The 20476-nt window shown below is 53.6% G+C and overlaps 1 protein-coding gene across 5 annotated transcripts; it reads right to left on the reverse strand.

The window, feature by feature from the left end:
* Nucleotides 1–8263: 8263 nt before the first annotated feature.
* SLC29A1 (solute carrier family 29 member 1 (Augustine blood group)) lies at nucleotides 8264–18031 on the reverse strand. 5 transcript variants are annotated; one of them, XM_037142603.2, is made up of 14 exons: nucleotides 17944–18031; nucleotides 15694–15806; nucleotides 14469–14610; nucleotides 12525–12606; nucleotides 12213–12415; nucleotides 11971–12110; nucleotides 11522–11656; nucleotides 11338–11435; nucleotides 11116–11194; nucleotides 10571–10668; nucleotides 10241–10349; nucleotides 9915–10000; nucleotides 9327–9526; nucleotides 8264–8933 (listed from the first exon to the last, which is right to left on the reverse strand). In XM_037142603.2, exons 3-14 carry the CDS (start codon nucleotides 14495–14497, stop codon nucleotides 8822–8824), a joined length of 1371 nt encoding a protein of 456 aa, XP_036998498.2. In that variant the 5' UTR covers nucleotides 14498–14610; nucleotides 15694–15806; nucleotides 17944–18031; the 3' UTR covers nucleotides 8264–8821. The 5 variants fall into 5 exon arrangements, with proteins under 5 accessions (XP_036998498.2, XP_036998500.2, XP_036998499.2 ...); XM_037142605.2 differs by lacking the exon at nucleotides 17944–18031 and adding an exon at nucleotides 17756–17909; XM_037142604.2 differs by lacking the exon at nucleotides 17944–18031 and having other exon boundaries at nucleotides 15694–15822.
* Between the last annotated feature and the right edge of the window lie 2445 nt (nucleotides 18032–20476).

A 20476-nucleotide genomic window follows, 5' to 3' on the forward strand; every position in this document is an offset into this window, starting at 1 on the left:
TGATTCCCAACTTACTATTGTACGTTTTTTGAAGTCAATTTTAATAATTTTTCTGGATGTTTCTTGAAAGCTTGAAATATTGTGGCATACTATTTTGACTATCTTTTTAATCTCTGTTCTATCTGAAATACGTGTCCTTCTTTTATTCCTAAAATTGTTTTTCATGTCTTATACCTTTTTTAATGATATTTCACCAGAGATTTGTCTGTTTTTTTTTTATGTCGAGCTTCATATTTTTGTTTTCTGCTGCTTTACTTTTTTTAAAATTTTTCAGTTACAGTTGATATAAAATATTATATTAGTTTCAGATGATCAATATAGTGATTTATACATTTATATAACTTAGAAAGTTATCACCTGGTAACTCTAGTACCCACCTGACACCATACATAGTGATGACATTACTGTGTCCCCCTGCTGTACTTCACATCCCCGTGACTCTTTTTTTTTTTTTTTAAAGATTTTATTTATCTGTAGAGGGGAAGGGAAGGAGAGAGGGAGAGAAACATCAATGTATGGTTGCCTTTCGTGCATCCCCTGCTGGGAAGTGGCCTGCAGGGAAATCGCCTGCAACCCAGGCATGTGCCCTGACTGAGAATTGAACCGCGATTGTCTGGTTCACAGGCCCGTGCTCAATCCACTGAGCTACACCAGCCAAGGCCCGTGACTCTTTTTTATAGTGGTGGTTTGCACGCCTGAATCCCTTCCCCTTTCTTGCCCATTCCCACTCCTGCCTGGCAACCATCAAAATGTTCTTTGTATTTATGAATTGTTTGGGTTGTTTTTATTCTACATATAAGTGAAATCATGTTATTTGTCTTTCTCTGTCTTTTTTCACTTATCATAACACCCTCTAGGTCCATCTGTGTTGCTGTAGATGGCAGCATTTCATTCTTTTTTATGGCTGAGTCATATTTCATTGTATGTGTATGTACCATATCTTCTTTATCCATTCGTTTGTCAACAGACACTGAGATTGCTTCCATGATCTTGGATATTGTAAGTAATGCCGCAGTGAGCATAGGGATGTGTGTGTCTTCTTAAATTAGTGTTTTGGGTGTCCTCAGATAAGCACCCAGAAGTGCAACTGCTGAGTCCTTGTCTCTTTCCTAGCCTTTGTTTTAAAGTCTATTTTGTCTAAGTATTGGTAACCCAGATTTTTTCATTTCCATTTTCATGAAATATCTTTTCCATCTCTTTACTTTCAGTCTGTGTGTGTGTCTTTTGATCTGAAATGGGCCTTTTGTAGGCAGCATGTGTAAGGGTCTTGTTTTCTTACCTGTTCAGGTACCTTTGGGTTGGAGCATCAAATCTATTTACATTTAAAGTTGTTATTGATAGCCCTGGCTGGCGTAGCTCAGTGGATTGAGCACGAGCTGTGAACCAAAGGGTCACAGGTTCGATTCCCAGTCAGGGCACATGCTTGGGTTGCAGGCCAGGTCCCCAGTAGGGGGCCACACAAGAGGCAAACACACATTGATGTTTCTCTCTCTCTTTCTCCCTCCCTTCCCCTCTCTAAAAATAAATAAATAAAAGTCTTTTTAAAAAGTTATTATTGATAGATATGGAGTTATCACCATTTTATTATTTATATTTTTAAATTGTCTCTCCTCCTCTTATTTTTTTTTAACATTTTATTTCCAGAGAAAGGGGAAAGGAAGGATAAAAAGAGAGAGAAACACCAGTGTGTGGTTGCCTTTCTCACTCCTCAAACTGGGGACCTGGCCTGCAGCCCAGGCATGTGCCCTGACTGGGAATTGAACCGGTAACCCTTTGCTTTTGCAGGCCAGCACTCAATCCAGTGAGCTACACCAGGCAGGGCTCCCCTTCCTCTTAAAGAAGTTCCTTTAAGATTTCTTGTAATATTGGTTTGTTGGTAATGAACTCCTGTAGCTTATTGTTATCTGGGAATTTAGTTTTACTTTATTTCTTTATTTTTTAAAAATAATTTTGTTTATTTATTTTTTAGATTTTATTTATCTTTAGAACAGAAGGGAAAGAGAGAGGGAGAGAAATATCAATGTATGGTTGCTTCTCATGTGTCCCCTGCTGGGAACTGGCCCCTGCTGGGGACTGGCTTGCAACCCAGGCATGTGCCCTGACTGGGAATCGAACCGCGATCCTTTGGTTCACAGACCTGTGCTCAATCCACTGAGCTACACCAGCCAGGGTATTTCTTTATTTTTTTAATATCTGCTAAATTCTGTCTTATTATCTCTACTTTCTTTGAGTCTGTCTTGTTCTTTTTCTATTTCCTTAACTTTAATACTTAGCTCATTACATTTCAGACTTTCCCCTTTTCTGATATAGGGAATTAATACTACAGTTTTCTCAAGTACTATTTTAGCTATTTCCCACAAGTTTCAATATATATTGTTTTCATTATAATTCAGTTTTAAGGATCTTCTGATTCTTTACATGATCTTTTTTTGATCATTCGAAAGTGTTTTACATGTTTACAGACCCCTGACCTCGCCAAAGCTTAGAGAGGTCTTGGAGGGAACATGGAGACTAAGCCTGGGCAGGGGCCTCCTGCTGCTTCTCAAGCTGAGAGGTTCCAATTATTTGTTAAATGTTATTCCTTAAGTGTGTCGTAGGCATACAATGTGGTATGCATATTTTGTATTTTTTAAGTCTTTTTTAAACATTTTAAAAAGATTTTTTTTATCTATCTTTAGAGGGGAAGAGAAGGAGAGAGGGAGAGAAATATCAGTGTGTGGTTGCCTCTCGTGCATCCCCTGCTGGGAACTGGCCTGCAACCCAGGCACGTGCCCTGACTGGGAATCGAACCGTGGTCGTGTGGTTCGCAGGCCCATGCTCAATCCACTGAGCTACACCAGCTGGGGCCATATTTTGTATTTGAGACTTCTTTTATAACCTAGAATGTGCCTAACATTTATAAATGTGTCATACATGCTTGAGAAAAATATATATTGTTGGGTAAAGGTCTAAATGTGTTAAATCTATTAAGCCAGATAATCATGTTGTTCAAAACAAACAGAAAACCACCTAGAGACTCCACGGGACACAGCTTGGAGAAAGGAGAGGCTGAAGTTGGGGAGATAAAATAGGGGGGGAAGAGGCCCGGGGTACACCTTTTATGGGATAGAATGATAGAACCATGCGGAGGGGAGGAGTACTACTCTGGGTAGGAGGGTCAGGAAGTCTGTTTTAGGCACATTGTAGGCGCCAAGAAGAGATGTGCAGAAGGCAGAGCTGGTGGCTAAGGTCATAGGCAAAAACCAATTCACTCAAGGGAGTGTGACGAGGCCAGAAATTGTGACCTAAGCCCTTCGGAATAGTAAATCGGGTAACTTGTACTATTAATACACATGTGACTGTGCCTTGACTCTCCGCGGGCACAGTATCAGTGGTCTAAGGGGTGTGACTCAGTCCTGCCTACCTGCCATCGTCAGCCAGCCCCCAAACGTCTGTCCTCTTTATGCCATTATGCCGCAAGCGTCCCTTTTTGTCTTGAGTGTTGTTCAGTGTTCCAGACCCCCTTTAATGAAGAAGGTAAAACTGAATCCCAAACTGGTTCAGCCCAGAGCAGATTATATAGGCAGGAGAGTGTGGTGGCACCACAAACAACCCTACCCCACCTGACTGTTCCACCTGCTCCCTGTTCGGCCCCAGGCACAAGTCACTCCCCAGTGTGCAGTTCCGAACTGAGGATTTCTGGGTCATTCACAGGGCCCCGGGCCTGCCTGGCCGCCTGCACCCAGATAAGGAATTGGAACTGCTACTGGGAGGGACAGAGATTAGCTGGAAAGGGCTTCGCTGGTTTCACCTGGGAAGGGTGACGTGGGAGTTCAGGATTCTAGGACACGTGGTATCCCTGGGGGTGTGGAAAGGGAAGATGACTCTCTGGAATGTTCTGGAGGTAGGGGAGGAAGGTGCAGCGAGCCTGCATGGGGCGGGGGGGGGGGGCACGAGGCTTTGTATCTTCCCTGCCCATGTGCGTGTGTGTGTCAGAGAGAGACAGGGACAGAGGGACAGAGACCTATTCACCGGGTGCTTTGCAGTTTACAAAATATTTTTCCATCTTTAACCTTGTCAGCCTCAATTTTCTGGAGTAAAATGGGCATAGCAATAGTTAGCATTCCATGTGGTTATTGAGAGATTATAGGTGATGGTACATAATTAAGACAGTGAGCAGAGTGATAGATAAAAGTACTCAACTAGACAGGCAGGGCACGTGCTACTATCTTTGTGTTACAGATCAGTGTCTCCGAGACAGGAAGTGCCTGGCCCAAGGTCACTCAGATTTAAGGATCGGTGGAGTGGGCCTGAAGACACCCAGTCTGGTGTCCTAGCCAGGGGTCAGATGCCGAGGGCCGCACTGGTAAGCTCCCACCAGGGGGCGAGCAGGACGGGTGACATCACCTTCCTCCTCAGTCCTCTTTCCCCAGGCTAGGCGGAGCTGGACCAGGACCTGGCTTCAGGCTCCACCCCTCTCGCCTGGTCCTCTCGGGACCTGCAGCTCTCCGTGTACTGGGGCCAGGCTGGACTGGTTAGTGCTTCACACTGGGGATGGCTGGCGGTGTGGGGTAGAGGGACCAAAGGCATGTAGGGAGAGGCAATGAGCCGCTTGGGTGGGGGCGGGGAGCACTCTGTGCTGAGGCTCACCCTAAAGACGACTTGGAGCCATGCGTCCTTAGGGTCTTTGCCTGTGTCCCGGCTCTCCAGAGCAGGCCCCTTTAGTTTCATTAGCAAGTCTATGGGTATGTCACCCTGTTTTAAGAGCAAGGAGCCGGGCCCTGATGGGCATGGCTCCATTCTGATTCCGGGTCCGGGCAAATGCCTAGGTTGCAGGTTGGGGCTCATGGGAGAGGCAACCAGTGAATATTTCTCTCACAGGTTACTGTTTCTTCCCTCTCACTTTCTTCATCCCTTACCCTCCCTCTAAAAAGAAATACAATCTCAAACAAACAAACAAAAACCCAAGGAGCTGGGTTACAGAGGATGAGTGAGTGATTTGTCCAGAGTCCCACAGAGGGTACCTGGCAGGTCCTGGATGGAATCCTAGGCTCTGAATCCGAACCACCCCAAAACTCCGCAGAAAGCCCGCGGAGAAGGCAGCTGCCAGGGGCAGATGCTCCCACTTCGTGGGGTCCTGCGGACTCATTTAGCACTTGCCGTGCAGTCTGCAGCCAGAATGCCAACTGGCTCACTGACAGGGAACACCAGGACTGCCGAGGCTGTGGAGAGCTCTGAGTGAGCACATCCTCTCCCTGAGGGGTCGTGTGAAGACAGAGGGTGCCGCTAGGACACAGGCCATTGATAGATTGGGGGTGGGAGGGCATGAGCTCTGCCCGTCTGAGGTGCCCATCACCACACTCGCTGCCAACTTGCCCTGGGCACCAGATGGGCCTCCCTGCCAGCCTGGTTCCTGGCCCACCTCTCTCAGCCCGCCACTCTTGCAGCCTTAAAGGGGTCTGCTGGCCAGAGAGCAGGGCTCTCTTTATACCGACTGCATGTCTCACATGCATTTCGAATCACTAATCGTAGTTTAACATTCTAATCACTTATGTTTCCAGTAATTGTTTTACTGTCAGGCCACACACACGCACCCCCCCCCCCGCCATTATATTGCATCCTCTTTCCATATTCACCTCAAAGAATAGATACACAAGCCAATTAGCTCAGTTGGTTTCAGTGTCATCCTGATGTGCCAAGGTTTCAGGTTCGATCTCTGGTCAGGGCACATACAGGAAGCAATCAATGAATGCATAAGTAAGTGGAACAACAAATCGATGTTTCTCTCCCTTTCTCTAAAATCAATAAATAAAAGTTTTTAAATAGATACACAGATACACTCATTAGTTACACCTGAAGCTTCCTGCTCATTTTACTGGGACTCTTAGCTTTCCAAGTTTAAAGCTCAAACAAGTCACCATATAAGATTAAACTAGAGGAAAATTTTCGTGTTCCAATGGCAGCCACCTGAGGGAGGACAGCAGCTGAATACAGACTGGTACTTTGGGCAGAAATGTCACAGGGAAGGTGATGACCAGCCCAAGTTATGGCAGAACTAGGGTGCCTGGCAAAATTCTCACGCTCAGACCTCCCCATCTAACAGGAAGCAGTGATGAGGAAATAGTCCTAAAGGTGGTGTTGTGTGCAGAGTGCCCCCTTGTGGTCAGGGCTATCACTGCAGTTGAGCAGGCAAGGGACTTGAGAGCTGCTTTTCTAACTCCTAGTTTTTCAGGTGAAAACAGAGGTCGGGAGAATGGAAATGAGTGACACTGCAAACTTTTCATCATTTACATTAGAAAACTTCCTGCCCTTCTGGGAGAAACCCGAGACAGTGTTTTTGAAAAACTATTCCAGTCATTTTCTTCAACATCAATGTAAATACAGAAAGGACAATGACTAACCTAAAGGTCTTCTTCAAACCACTGCAGGGCCTGAGTAGCCTACTTACCACCCATCTCCACCCCACGGGCACAGGCAGGGAAAGGAGTGCTATGGCACAGCTAGGGTCAGGTGTGTGAAGGCCGTGTGGGAGGAACAAGCAAACACTGAATGAAGCAAACAGTTTTCGAGTACTCCGGGGAGCCAGGTACTGCACTTCTGGCTTAAAGAGTGAGCACATGAATAGACTCTACCCTGAAAAACAAGACTGGGCCTAAGTCTGGAGTAAGATGATATGCTACAAAGTTACCAGAGTTTTGAGGTGCAGAGGGGGAAGGAATCATGTAAACTGGCTGTTCAGGTGGTGGTGGTGGAAGATGTGGAAACGCTCAGATGCTCCAGAAAGAGGGACCGGCATATACCACGTGTGGGATGGGTTTGAAGGAGGCCTGAACAGGGGTCCCAAAAGGCCAGGCAGGAGGAGGTGAAGGGACCCAGGGGAGAACGCAAGGTCCCTAAGGGGCTGATGGTGCTGAGGAAGAAGCCTAATAGAACCCTCAGGTTTGGGTACAGTGGGGAAGTCGGGGAGGACTGAGGGGGAGAGTACAGGTTTTTCTTGCCTGACTCATTGTCAAAGGGAACTGCAAAGGCTAGGGGAACCCTGCCTAGTGTGGCTCAGTGGATTGAGCACTGGCCTGCAAACCGAAGGGTCACAGGTTCAATTCCCAGTCAGAGCACATGCCTAGGTAGTGGGCCAGGTCCTCAGTTGGGGGCATGTGAGAAACGACCACACATTGATGTTTCTTTCCCTCTTTCTCCTTCCCCTCCCCTCTAAAATAAATAAAATCTTAAAAAAAAAAAAAAAAAGACTAGGGAAGTCTCAGGGAACCCCTCACTTTGAACCTGATAGGAAAGAAATACCTTGTTTTCCACCAACCTCAGGTATGTAGTGTGGCTTGACCGCAGTACAGGGCGCCAGTGCCCATACAGTGATACACTTAACTGCCCTATAACGAGACCTGGAGCCTTCAATTCAGTTAGACCGAGAAATGAAGCCCCAGCAGAGGTGCCAACTCTGCAGCATCTGCCAGTCTGGGACCAGTGAGCAGTCTGGGCTGTGCAGGAATACCTCCTGCCCTTCTGGGAAGTCTGGGACACGTGCTGAGGGCCAGGGTCACTGAGGCGGGGACGGGGTTCCAGTGGCCAGACCTCTGGCCCCACTTCGTCAGGAAGAGTCACCTTTGAGCAGGGCACCCAGTGGTATGGCCCCCTCCACTGAGACACTCATTGTCCCACACCATCCCAGCCCTCCCAAGGCCAGAGTTTGGAAAGGGAAGGGGAGGGCTGGGCTTCAGTGTGAGAACACACAGGCCTCTTGTTTCCCCGGAGGTCCGAGCTTTGGTGTCAGGGCAGGGTGCCAGGTAGGGGAGAGCCCTCGGGCGCAGCTTGTTCTCGCCAGAAGGTGTTGGGAGTACAACCAGGAGCCAGGTGGGAGGAGGCCGTAGTGGGAGAGCTGGCCAGTTCTGCAGAATCCATTTCTGGGACTGATGAGTGAGGACAGAGAGGAGGGGCGAAGACAAAAAAAAAAAAAAGAGTGGGTGCTTTCTCCATCCCTAGTCTTATGGAAGAAGAAATGAAGCAGCAAAGAAAAATGGCCTTTCTTGGTCTCAGCCAAGTCTGAGTGTCCTGGCTCTAGGCCCCTCCCTCCTCTGTTTCCCCTGCAGAGGACACTGCAGCCTCTCTAAGACTAAGAGGACGAACCCACCTCCACCCCCCAACCTCGGACCTAGACCTGGCGATGGCCAAGACCGGGCTGGGTTATGCGCATCCCCCCAGCTCAGGCTGCCATCCCTCTGCCCTCTACAGGGCGGGCAGCCGTGGCTGGTGGACACAGAGAGTCGTGGGGGAAAATACAATGGTTTATTTAGTCAGAGAGCCTCTGAAGGCACCTGATTTCTGTTGAGTATAAAAAAAGGCAGTAAAGTGTGGCAACTGTACAGGGTGCATGACAGGTAGATACAAGGCAGGGGAAGCACAGAGGGACAGAGCCTGGGGGAGGAAGCACAGGGAGGGGTGCACACAGCGGACTGGACCTTAGCACAGACGGTCCTGGCCCCTCGCCCCCCCTGGTACAGGCACATGAACCTACAGACACACCCTCTCCGAACCTGGGAGCCTCTGCCATCCACTCAAGTAGGGATCAGTCAGAGCCAAGTGTGGGGGGATCCGAGCATATGCGTGTCCCCTTCCCTGACTCTGACCTGTGGACCCCAATGTCTCCCATGTCCAACTGTCCATCCACCCAGAGGGTCCCTCCCTGGGGCCTGGACACCAGGCCCAGCACAGGCCTGGAGAAAGCAGAATTCAGCCAGAAGAGAAGACCTCCAGCCAACCCTTGCCCATCCCTGAAGGGTAAAGAAGGGGCACGAGCAGGTGGCCGGTGCAGTCCTCTGTCCATCCGTGGTCACACAATTGCCCGGAACAGGAAGGAGACGACGGCCCCCAGCGCCAGGCCCAGACACAGAAAGAAGGCCATGATGGCTCCTGCTGTCTCCGCCTCAGCCGGCTTCACTTTCCTAAAGGAGGGACGCAAGGTTACCTTAGGGTGACCCCTACTCCAGCCCCACCCAGAGCACCAGCATGGGGAGACCTGCCTCGCACCCGATTCTGCTGACCAGCCCATCCTACTCACCCCATCCTAATCTAGCTTTTCCCTCCTGGGGAAACACGGCCCGGGGGCCATGTTCCTCCTTCTCTGAGAGTGCCCTCCCATACCCCACTTAAGCAAGCCTGGGCACCCCACCCCTGCACTCCCGTCCCCTGTGACCCCTTCAATCTAGGTGCCCCTCCCGGTGGACTTCTTGCTCAGCCTAGAAACCTTAAGCTCCGGGATCAGGGAGGCTCCTGTAGCCCTTTCTCCCTCTGTTGAGTGTCCCCCTTTGGAGCGCTGGACCCTGCCCAACACTCACTTGGGCCCGAAGCACATGCAGAGACTGGCGAGGTAGCCATTGGAGAAGGCGAAGGCAGCCATGAAGACGATGAACCAGGCGTCGTGCTCAAAGAGCACAGGCAGGAGTCGGCGCGGATGGACGTTGCACAGCAGCAGCAGGGGCACGAACACCAGCCGGGCCAGCACCAGGCTTGGCAGCCAGCGGCTGTCCTTCCCAGGCTGTGGGGACCAGGCAGCGCCTCAGCCAGGCTGCCCCCCACCCCCCCCCGGGGCACACCCTGACCCCCAGGCTGCATATGGAACCCTTCAGGATCTACATTGAAACCTCAAAACCTGGTTACCCTTATGGGTACTGATGGGGAGAGGGCAGAGTAGAAACTTCTGGAATGCTGGAAATGTTCTCCATCTCGACCTGGTTGGTGATTATACAGGGAATGTGTATATGGTCATTAAACTGTACACTCGTGACTTGTACTCCTAACTATACATAATGCCTTGGTTTTTGAAAAACATGGTCCCTTGTCACCATACTTTCTTGGTGCCCTTTCTGAGTCTCAGGATGGACACCGCCCCTCACAGGGACGTGGTGCCTTCTTCCTCCACTTACCCACATGGATATGGCTGTGAGGCTTCGGCCCAGCCAGTCAAAGACATTGAAAGTCAGGAAACAGGACACAGGGATGAAGTATTTTTCTGGAGAAGGAATGGTACATTAGGGTAATGTTATTAGGTCCAGAGACAGATTTAGCAGCCTTGACCCTCACTGGGGCTGAGTGTCCCCAGCTGTAAAGTGGAGATGCTTTTAGGCCAGGGAAGGGCAAGTGGACCAAGAGAGTCAAGCTGGGGAGCTGGCAGCCCAGGGTCTCCGCTTCCCCACTCCCAGTCCTGCTAGAGCCCGTCCATCCCCGTTCAGGGAACCCACGGTGTCCTCACCCCAGGCGCTGCTGCCTGCGATGCTGGACCTGACCTCAGCAGTAACGGCAGGAAACACCCCGATGGTGATGGTGAAGATGAAGCAGACAGAGAGAGCCGGGACCAAGATCTGGAGGAGAGGGACCCAGGCCCCCGAGTCTTCATGGTGGTCGTGCATTAAAGAACCAACACACACGTGCACACGCGCACACACGGAAGAGTCCGGGAGGGTGGCCAGTGTCAGTCAGAAAGGGATGGAATGGGTGTGTGGAGGTGAGTGGAGAGTGGGTGGGGGAATGAGGAGAGAAAGAGGGTGAGGGGTAGAGGGCAAGACACCCAGGCCCCACGCACATTTTTGAGGATGGCTCGGATTGAGTGGCTTTTATTGGTGGGCTGAGAGCTGGGGGCTGAAACTCCAGACTCCTCTTTGCCTGCTCTTGGCTCCTCTCCTGGGGGGTGACAAGTTATGGAAGGATCTTCAAGTTTTGGAAGGACAGAGCAACAGGAAATGACATGACCATTCCCCGAGAGGGCTGGGGTTAGTGGGGGGTGGACACCCCCTTACAGTGAACAGAAGCACCCTAACATCCAGCCCAGACCTCCTTCAAACCCTCACCGTGCCCGTCCCTGTGTCCTGACCACTCCCGGGGCCTCAGCTCATGCTACACCTTATCCAAGAATCCACTGTCCTCAAGCATTCGAGGTCATCCAGGGCCTCCCCCTATTTTAGTTTTCCCAGCTCTTATTTCCCAAAGTCCCTCTGACCCCACCTGGTCCCTCTGGCCTCTGGCTCATCTCTGCCAATAAATACAGTGTACCCACTCCTGCCTTCTGTGCTCAGCTACCCCCTGCCAGGGAGGCCGTCAGCTGCCCCAGGCTCCTCAGGCTATTCAGACCTTTACTAATGAGGTCCAACTTGGTCTCCTGCTCCCCAGACCCTTCAAGCTTCAGTTGCTGGTAGTAGCGGTAGAATTCCTATCAAGAGAGGGAGACGGAGGTGGACTCAGAGGCAGGATCTCCAGAATCCCTGCCTCTCCCCAGTTTCAGCCTCTGAACACCGGTGGTCTGGAGTCCTGGACTCCCCAGGCCCCAAACCCCCACTTTCTCCTTTTGCTCACCAGCCGGGGCAGTCCCAGGTAACAAATGATGGTCAAAACGACGACCCCACAGGCTGTGATAAAATAGCCGAAGGCACTTTCTGCCAGCTCTGAGCCACCTGGGGTGGAGGGTCAGAGGTGAGCTGCAGGCTCTACTCCCTTCGCCCCACAAAAACCAGACGGGCAGACAGACAGCAAGACTTACTGGCAATGGCGCAGATCATGGCCACTGAGGCAAAGATGCCTGCCAGGCCCTGGCCGCTCATGATGGGGGCCGTGTAGCTGGCAGGCAGGAGGCCAGCCAGACCAAACAGGCTGCCCTGCAGGATGGCACCAAATGCTGGGGGAACACAATAGGCATCAGCAGGGGTGTGGGCGGCGTGGGACTCCCTTCCAGCGGGGACATCTGGGGCTCACGGGAAAACAGGTTCCTGTAAGTCCTGCTTCGCTGCCAGTGGGCCTTGCTGCTCAGTGGCCCTTCCCTCTGCCCCCCACTCCCGGCCTCGGTTGCCTTCCTGCCCAGGCCTCTGAGCCCATGGCCTCCATCTCCTCCGGTTGTCTGCATGGGCTCCTCTCTGGCTGACCACTGGTCTACGGGAAGGGTGGGGTGTGTGGGAAGATCTCTGCCCCAGGTCCCCTCCCAGTTCTGCTTACAGTTAATGAACACGATCTTGATCATGGTGATGACGAAGAAGGGCAGGGCATCCATGGGCACCTTCACCAGGACAGCGGTGATCAGGAACACCAGCAGGATGGCCAGCAGGCTGCCCAGGATCCGGACAGCCTGGGGGACCCTGGGGGAGAGGCCAAGGTGGCAGAGAGGCGTGGCGGCAGCCGGGGCGCAGCCGACAGTGTGCAGGGGGCAGCCAGGGGGCAGGCTGGGCCCAGTCGCTCACCTCTGATGCAAGAAGGAGTTGAGGCAGGCAAAGAGCAGCAGGGGAAGCATGGCACACAAGGTCATGACATTGTTGAAGATGACACTCAGGGAGCTCCTCTTCAGAGAGGGTGCTGTGGGGGCGGCCGATGCCTGGACGCCCCTGTCCAGTTCGGCAGCGACCGAGGACACATTCTGGGACTGGTCCAGGCGGTTTGTGAAATACTGTGGGGGATTCAGAGGAGTGTTGCAACTCTCTCCCTGGCCCACGAGTACAGATCCAGGCCCTACAGGCCTGGACATACCCCCTGGAGCCCAGTGCCCCCAGTCCCACCTGAGTGGCTGTCATGAAAAAATTCCAGGGGAGCAGGGTCCCCAGACCCAGCATGAAGAAGATAATCCAGACGGCTTTGTACCTGGAGGTGGGACAGGAAAAAGGAGCCACATGACCCACTATCTCACCTTCTTTCCCAGATCAAACCTGGGGACGCCCATCCCTCCCCGACCTTGTCTCTCCAGCTATCCCAGGGCACAGGGCGTCTGTGCTTGTGTCCACATGCCTACGTCCCACTGTGGGGGGGTGTGAGGGGAGGTGTTCTGGGATAGGGAAAAGGGCCCATCTGAGTCCACAGAGGGAGGAGGACCAGGAACCCAGGGCTGAAGGGCAGGGCTGGGGGACAGTGGTTCCCAGCCCCCAAAAGACTCGGGACCCTGCACACTTGGGAACCACTGTGACCACATGTCTGCAGGCAGTTTGGAAATCCTGCTGTTCTGGCTGGGAGTGGAGGGTGAGTGAGAAAGCAAACAGCAGCTGTCTTCCACCCCCGCCCACCAGGCGAGCTGGAAGTGATTGTGGGCCGAGTCGGAGCGGGAATTCTGTGGCTCCCCAAAGAGGATCCTGAGGTCAAGAAAGTCCCGGACCATTCTGGACCAGGCAGTGCAGGCAGGCGGGGTGCCTTGGGGCAGCTGGAAAATGAAGGGACTGTTTTTTCCTGGCCCAGACAGAACCAGCTTTGTGGGTCACACCACCTAGATAGGCCAGGGGGTATCCGGCCACTGGAGGTCATCTGGGCCCCAGGGTGTAAATAAGTGCCACCCCAGCTGTTGCCAGGGCACAGCCCCAAGCTGTACACCTCGGGGCCTGTCTGAGACCGGCCAGCTTCTGTCAGGCAGCCCCAGGTCCAGCCACTGTGGTCTCCAGATGTGCCTGCCATACCTCCTCCGCAGCCGACATCTCTTTCTTCAGAGATGGCAGGGACAAAGCCCAAGGCAGGGAGGGCCCGGGTTAGCGCCCCCTGGGGCAGGTCTGGGTTATTACAAGTGCAGCCCCCCAAAGCCCTCATACACCATTAAAGGCTTGGTTCAGAGACCCAGAATGAAGGGAGAAACTCCCAGTCAAGGTCATATACAATAGAGGGTCGGCGTGGGGCTGGATGAGTGCCACAGGTGATGGAGATGAAAGGTTTCGGAGAACAGCTGGGAGTGGTGAGGCTGGGAAGGTGCAGGCAGGCAGCCGAGAGTAGGGACAAGGGAGGGAGGGGCCTATACTTACTGTCTCCTTAAATTCTCTCCCATCCAGATAAACCTCACCTCTGTTTTACAGGTGGGAAATGGTCCCAGAGAGATCAAGCTACGTGCCCAAGGTCCCACAGCTAGAAGTGGTCTAGTTCTATGGCCTTTGGCATAGGAGGGAGACAGAATGGGCTGGAAGAGGTGGTGGGTTGAAGAGCTTTGGATCTGAAGCTTTCTTGGGTCCTGGACTCCTTGGAGAACTTGAATCAAGCTACAGCCTCTTATCCCGAAACACAAATGCACGATCACGCACGCAGGCCCGGGAGTTCGCAGGCTCCAGAGGTGCAGAAGGGAGAGGAAGGTCGCAGCACCGACCAGGGTGGGCCAAGGTCATGTGAAATAGAGGCCACTCTGAGAGAGGGGGAGTTCTGCCAGATGTGCTCTGGAATGACGGGTGCTGCCAAACATCTCCCCATGGAGGTGGCGGGAGGGGCCAGCAGCTGCCGGCTGGCTGGAGAGCAGCAGTGGAAACACTGACAGACCAGGGAGGGGCTGCCATCTACTCATCCCGGCCCTCCCCACAGACGCCCCAGCCAGGACCCACCAAGACACGCATGGTCCCTGCCCCCACACAGACCTGACTCACGGCTGACTAGCTGAAAGGCCAATCAGCAAGTGACAGCTCCAAATTTCCAAGCACATGACATCCAGCCCCCTGGAGACCCATTTCCACTGCCCTGGGTCCCCAGCCCAGGTCTCCCAGTACCTGTCCTGAGGCTGCTGATTGGTTGTCATGGTGACGGCGGTCTTGGTTTTGCCTGGCTGACAGCTGTCTTCTTCTGAGGCTCTCTTGGGGCAGCAGTGTGAGGCCTTGTCTCGCCCTGCTTCCCCACAGGCCTCTTCAGACTCTTGGGGGGTAGGAAGGGGCAGGGCAAACAGCTGGCAAGTGCTAGAGTTCAGCAGGACACCCTCCCGACCCTGCCTCTCAGGACTGCTCAATCTGACCCCTCAGGCCAGTCCTGGGCCTCCCTGCCTGCTCAGGCTCTACCTGGCAGCAGGCCTGGCCTGGCCGCTGCCACCGCTATTTTTACCCAGCAGCGAAGCTGTTCGTACGCTGGGAAACCGGAGGGTGGAGAGCAGGGGAGGAGGAGGAAGAAGACGAGGACGTCTGATTGAGAGGTTGGGAAAGACAGGCAAAGGCAGGGAAGGGGACGAGAGGGGTTAGGGACAGTGACGACAACAGAAGGAGGGACAGGAGGAGGAGAACAGCAGAGACAGAGCAGATGGTGGAGGGAGGGCACAAAACAAACATCTGCAGGAGCAGCAGCCACAGGGGTGAGGACTGAGGCGGAGCCCAAGAGGCCGCCCCCTCCAGGGCCTGTGTCCGTTCAATCTGACCTCTCTGCTCTCCTGGGGAGCCCCTGGACTAGGGTGGGCTCTTGAGAACGTGTCCCCTCCCGGAGGTACCCGACTCCAGCCCCTCTGCTGGTGGCACCTTAACCTTCCCTTCCTGCCACTGCCCAGGGACTTCCCAGTTCCTGGTCACTTTTCCAGGAAAACACTTTTCAATGAGCGTGGGACACAGCCTTTTTCACAGCCTAGCTCGACCTCTCCCCTGACCCCAGCCCTGGCCCGACTCACCCCATCCCCCTCCAGTCCCCTTGGTTCTTCTCTCATTCCAGGCCTCTATACCTTCCCCTTTCTGAGTGCAAACTTGAAGGGAAGATTGGGGGTGGGGCGGGAGCACAGGCCTGATAACTGGCATTATCCCAAAGCTCTTAGCCTCCTGCCTCAGCGTCCCTCCCTGCTCCCCCCACCCTTGTATTATTTCTGTAGCTAGGACTTCTTCGGCACCAGCAGATAAAACGGCTTTCCCTTTGGATGGCATGGAAAGCAAGGCAGGTGCGTGCTGGTGCAGCCCCAACGTGAAGGACTAGCTGCGGAGCCAGGACGACTGGCTTCCCTCATGGCCCATATGGGCCAGCACTCACCGGTTGCTCGGACTTGCCAGCAGAAGAGCCGAGAACAGGCGTCCTGGGCAGTCCCTGGAAGGTGGTCCTAGCTCCAGCTCAGGCAGCAGGACTTGTCCATGGACTTCCCCTAGCTAAGGTCCAAAGCACATGCGGAGAGAAACCCCAGACCTTGCTGTAGGAGAAAGCTGCCTGATTCTGAGAAGCTTCACACACGAGTCAACCAGGGAGATAAGAAAAACCACATTTGCAGCTTGGGAGATAACAGACCCAACAGCCTCAGCAGGGGAGCTGAGGGAGTGGGTCAACTTGAGCACAGCCAGTGCTGGAGGTCCCAGCCCAAGACAGACAGACACCTGCAGGGACCCTAAGCCCTCTAGCAGTCCCGGTCCTCTCAATATCCCTGGGTCAACTCCAGACACTCCAAAGCCTTTCTTAGCCCTCCCAGCCCAATACCTGGGTTGTGTTTGTGTGTTAGAGGAGGGGGAGCAGACCCACCCATCTCGACCTGCAGGCAAAGGGCTTCTTGCATTTAGCCTTTCAACAAACATTTACTGATGACCTTTGCAGGCTGGCCAGGCACCGTTCTAAACACTGAGGACAGAGTGAACAACCTTTTACATTTTCTAGGGGGATAGGAGCAAGAGGGCTCTACCTGGGATCAGGGGCAGTGGACAGAGGAGACCGCTTTTCACCCTGTGCTCCTCTCCACCCCCCAGACAACGTTCCTGGCAGTAAAAAGCAGGTGCAGTTCTAAACCAGACCAGAGACCGGGTGGAGAGAATAGGGCACCTCCCCTTTCTTGGTGAAATCTGCCCTAAGCGCAGAGAATAAACTTCTGTCCTCTCCCTCATCCATGTCTGGCTTTCTGCTCTCAGCAAACCCATCCCCCGGGGTGGGCACAATTCAACTCCGGGGGCAGCCCCTTCCCCCCCCCCCCCGACATCCTAACAGCAGACCAGTCCAGGTGTTTTATTTTCATCTTCCTAGTTTTAAAAAAAGATCTTATTTATTTTTTAGAGAGACGGGGAGGGAAGGAGGAAGAGAGGGAGTGAAACATCCATCAGCTGCTTCTCTCACACCCCAAGGCAGGACTTGGCCTGTAACCTAGGCATGGGCCCCAAACAGAACCAGTGACCTCTTAGTTTATGGGCCAGTGCTCAACCCATTGAGCGACACCAGCCAGGGCTATGTCTTCTTTGCCCAGCAGCAAATTACCAGCTCAGAGCATCAGGTGTGCCTCCAGCCATGCTTTGGCCTGCTCAGATGGGGCCCTGAAAGCAGCCACCAAAACTCAGGCTCCTAACACCTACCTCTGGTGCCCCTGCATCCAGACACGCCCTTGCGGTAGTATCAAATTCTCCACTCCCCACGATCTCAGATGGGACCAGCCTGCAAATACCCCTTCTTTCTCTCACAATGACCCACATGCTAGTTCTAAACTGTCTCCATTTAACAGATGGGGGGCAACCAAGGTTCTTTGAGCTGAAATTCAAATTCGACCTGCAGCTTATTCTAGGCTTCTTCTGGGGTAGAGAGGGAGGTATGAAGGCTGCTTCTCAGCTAGTCCTATACACTGGGAGGTGGGGATGCTCTACTCCAGCTAAGGGGGAAAAGCAAGGTGAGGGCCAAGGTAGCCTCCGGCCTGACATGAGTGTCAGGAGTAAGGAACGCCCCCACCCCGCCATTACACATACATCCTGGCAAGAAGCGCTCACGCGGCAGTAGTACAAATGGGAGGACCTAAAGGTTACCAGAAAAATGGGCAGAGGGGCCACCCCAAGAGAGGCGAGGGGGAGGATGGGACCAGCCCTCACCCACCACTGCTCTCCCCTGGGAAGAGTAAATGAGGCCCCACACAGAAAGGAGAGGCCAGGGGCAGAGTTCGGCCGATTAAAAGCGGGGGTTAAAGAGACAGCTCCTCCGTTCCGGGAGCCCTCAGCCCTCCCCTCCCCAGTACCGAGATTAACCATCTATTCGCCTTTGCAGAGGTCAGCTCCGCGACAGCCGGTTTTAAGCCGGGAGCCAGGTCTTCCCGCCTGGCTCGGGTTTCCCTCCCACGCCCCTTTCTTCCACACTGCACCTTTTTTCTAGCCCCCTGCCACGCCAGCCACGTGCTGCGCTGCTGGGCACACTCCGCACTTGGGGTCCCGCCCCGCGTATCTTCTGCGGTAGGCCAGGCCCCGCTTCCCTGCCCTAGAACGCGGAAAACAGTGCCTTCCGCCCGGTTGGTCTCTGGACCCCAGACCCCCGGAGCAGGGCAACACCTACTGTGAAGGAGTCCTCTGGCGCTGAAAATCCGCGCGTTACCACGCCGCTCCCACCGCCCCCTGGCTGCTTCCCGCGCAGGGTGCCCCCGCCCCGTCCTGCTCTCCGCCCCCTCCCGCTCCCCCCAGTGGCCGCAGGCCCTCGGGGCCACGCCCCGACCGTCCCTGCCAGTTGCACCCGGCCCAGAACAAGCCCCTACTCCGGACCTTACCCCTCCCAGGGCCGCCTGGTCCACACGAGCCTTGTTAGTTTCTGTAGCTAGGACCTCTCTGGGCCCGGCCCCATCAAAGTCCGCTCCAGCAAACCCTGCCTGCCCCGTTAGGGAGCAGATGGCGTGGGGGGGGGGTAGAGCCCCACGCGGGTACCCCTAGTCTCCTCCGCACTGGGGCTGCACAAATCCTACAGAATTCATCTCAGGGTTCTCCCGGCAACAAACCTGCCAGACAGGCCCCGGGGCCCCCATGTCCCTACTCTCCCTCAGATGCTCCATTATCACCCCCCACACACTCTCTCAGGCCACTTTCTTCCATGGTGCACCTTTTTCCTTAACAGCGACCCCCTTCCCTTTTCAGGGTTACTTTCTTCCCTTCAGACTTGTCCTGATATTTCCTCTCTCGCCCTGGACCCCACCGTGCCTTGGCATCACTCCGACACAGTCAGTGACCTGCAAGGTGGGTTTTCTCGCCTCTAACACACACGGACCACACACCCACCCAAACACGGCCCCCCGCAACCCTCGACTTGAAGAGGGATTCCTGGTTTTGTGTGTGGGTCGACAGCAGAGGCACAGCCCTGTAGCCCCTCGTGATTCACTTTTTCTAAATTCAGAATTTTGGAAAGACTGGGACCCAGTCGAGGATAGGAAGAAAAAAAGCAGGAAACAGCCTTACACACCGAGTGATCCTATGGTCCTGATACTTCCAAGTCCCACATCCTCCACTGCTCCAGGAAGGGGGGTGGGCATGTACAGAAGTCCTTCTTGTACCTTCAAGGGAGGGGGAAGGGATTCACTCCTTTTTGTTGGTTAGTAGATTTGGGGGCGCGGGGAATCACTGGCCCTGCAGCAGCTCTCAGGGCTAGAGGACAATCCAAAGGCTAGAGAGGTCCTGAGGAGAGCAAATCTACTCGAGTCCCCGCCCTATCCCCACTACCTACCCAAGAGGCCTGTACCCTGGAGGAGCCACAGACACTAATGAACAATTAGGAGTACTGTCACCAGGGGGGGCTGGCCGAGCGCGTCTGCCTACGGCCAACTGCAGTGTGTGGGTTCTTGACTTCGTGTGGGAAAGATTTCACAACAGGAGTCCAAGTGACTATGAGGATCCATTTATTAAAGCTGGGGACGGTGAAACAAGAAAGGGCTCAGCATAGAAAAAGCACCAGGGGAGCCTTGGCTGTGCTGCATTCTCACTGGGAAGTCAGAGCAAAGGGGGCCTTGGGGACAAGTTCAGGGATCAGCTTGGGACAAGCTGCTGCGGACCATTGACTGCAGGGGTGTCCAACCTTTTGGCATCTCTGCACCACACTGAAGGAAGAGTTGTCTTGGGCCACACATTCAATACATTGCGATGCATAATCACAAAAAAAAAATCTCATAATGTTTTAAGTTAATTTATGATTTTGTGTTGGGCTGCATTCACAGCCATCCTGAGTCGTATGCAGCCCACGGCCGCAGGTTGGACACCCCTGATAGAGTGTAAGAGCCACATGCCTGTGAAGAAAGAAGTGGGGGTTGGGGGAAGGTGAGGGGAAAAGAAATGGTATGGGCTCCTCTCCAGAAGGAGAGTGAGAGCTGGGGCCTTTGTCTTGAGGCGCTCTCTCTCTCTCTCTCTCTCTCTCTTCCACTAGCTCGCTCGAATTCTCTCTCTCTCTCTCTCAGGAATTTTAGAGCAGGTCTCAGGGGAGGGTTTCAGCAGAATATTCATCAGTTCTCCCCGTGGGCCCTGACAGCGTCATGGTCTCCACTGATTGGTCAGTGAGGGCAGGGGGTCTTTAGTTGTTGCAGTTGGTTCTGACATCGCCCGCCTGGTTTTTGCTGCCTAAACAACTGAGGACTAGATGTCATCTCCAGGGAGGAAAGGTTACCTTGGGGGCAAGGTCCTTGTTTTCCTAGTTTTGCCCCCTGCCAGGCACTTGGGGCCTTCTGCCCTGGTGACAGTCTGCACCTGGCCGTGAACTGCTAAACCACTGTGTTCAGCCGTCTGTCTCAGCGTCCCTAGTCTACTTGCCAAGGAACTTTCCCAGCCTCTCACTATCATGTCTCCCTAACATCATAGGGATAAGGCAGAATCACACCATCTCCCCAGAGGTCAGACTGGACCCTGAGGTGAGGGGTAGCCTTTCTACTTAGAATCAGTGGACACTTCCCACACTACCCCAGAAGGGGTGTTCCCAGACTTCCAGCTCCTTGTCCCACAGACTTCCAGCTCCTTGTCCCACAGAGACACAACACGCCATCCTCCCCCAGGCTTAAACAAGCAGAGGGCAGGAAGAAGGGTATCGATGGTATTTTTTTAGGCACGGTACCATGGCTTAA

Source organism: Artibeus jamaicensis, unplaced genomic scaffold (assembly GCF_021234435.1).
Source record: "Artibeus jamaicensis isolate MK-2021 breed Jamaican fruit bat unplaced genomic scaffold, CSHL_Jam_final contig_484, whole genome shotgun sequence".
NCBI lineage: Eukaryota > Metazoa > Chordata > Mammalia > Chiroptera > Phyllostomidae > Artibeus > Artibeus jamaicensis.

Coding starts and splice junctions, on each gene's coding strand:
- SLC29A1 (XM_037142603.2), bottom strand. CDS start 14,497: ATGACAACCAATCAGCAGCCTCAGGACAG. Junction 12,416..12,524: donor TTTTCATGACAGCCACTCAG/GTGGGACTGGGG, acceptor AATCCCCCACAG/TATTTCACAAACCGCCTGGA. Junction 10,350..10,570: donor TCCGAGCCATCCTCAAAAAT/GTGCGTGGGGCC, acceptor CCTCTCCTCCAG/ATCTTGGTCCCGGCTCTCTC.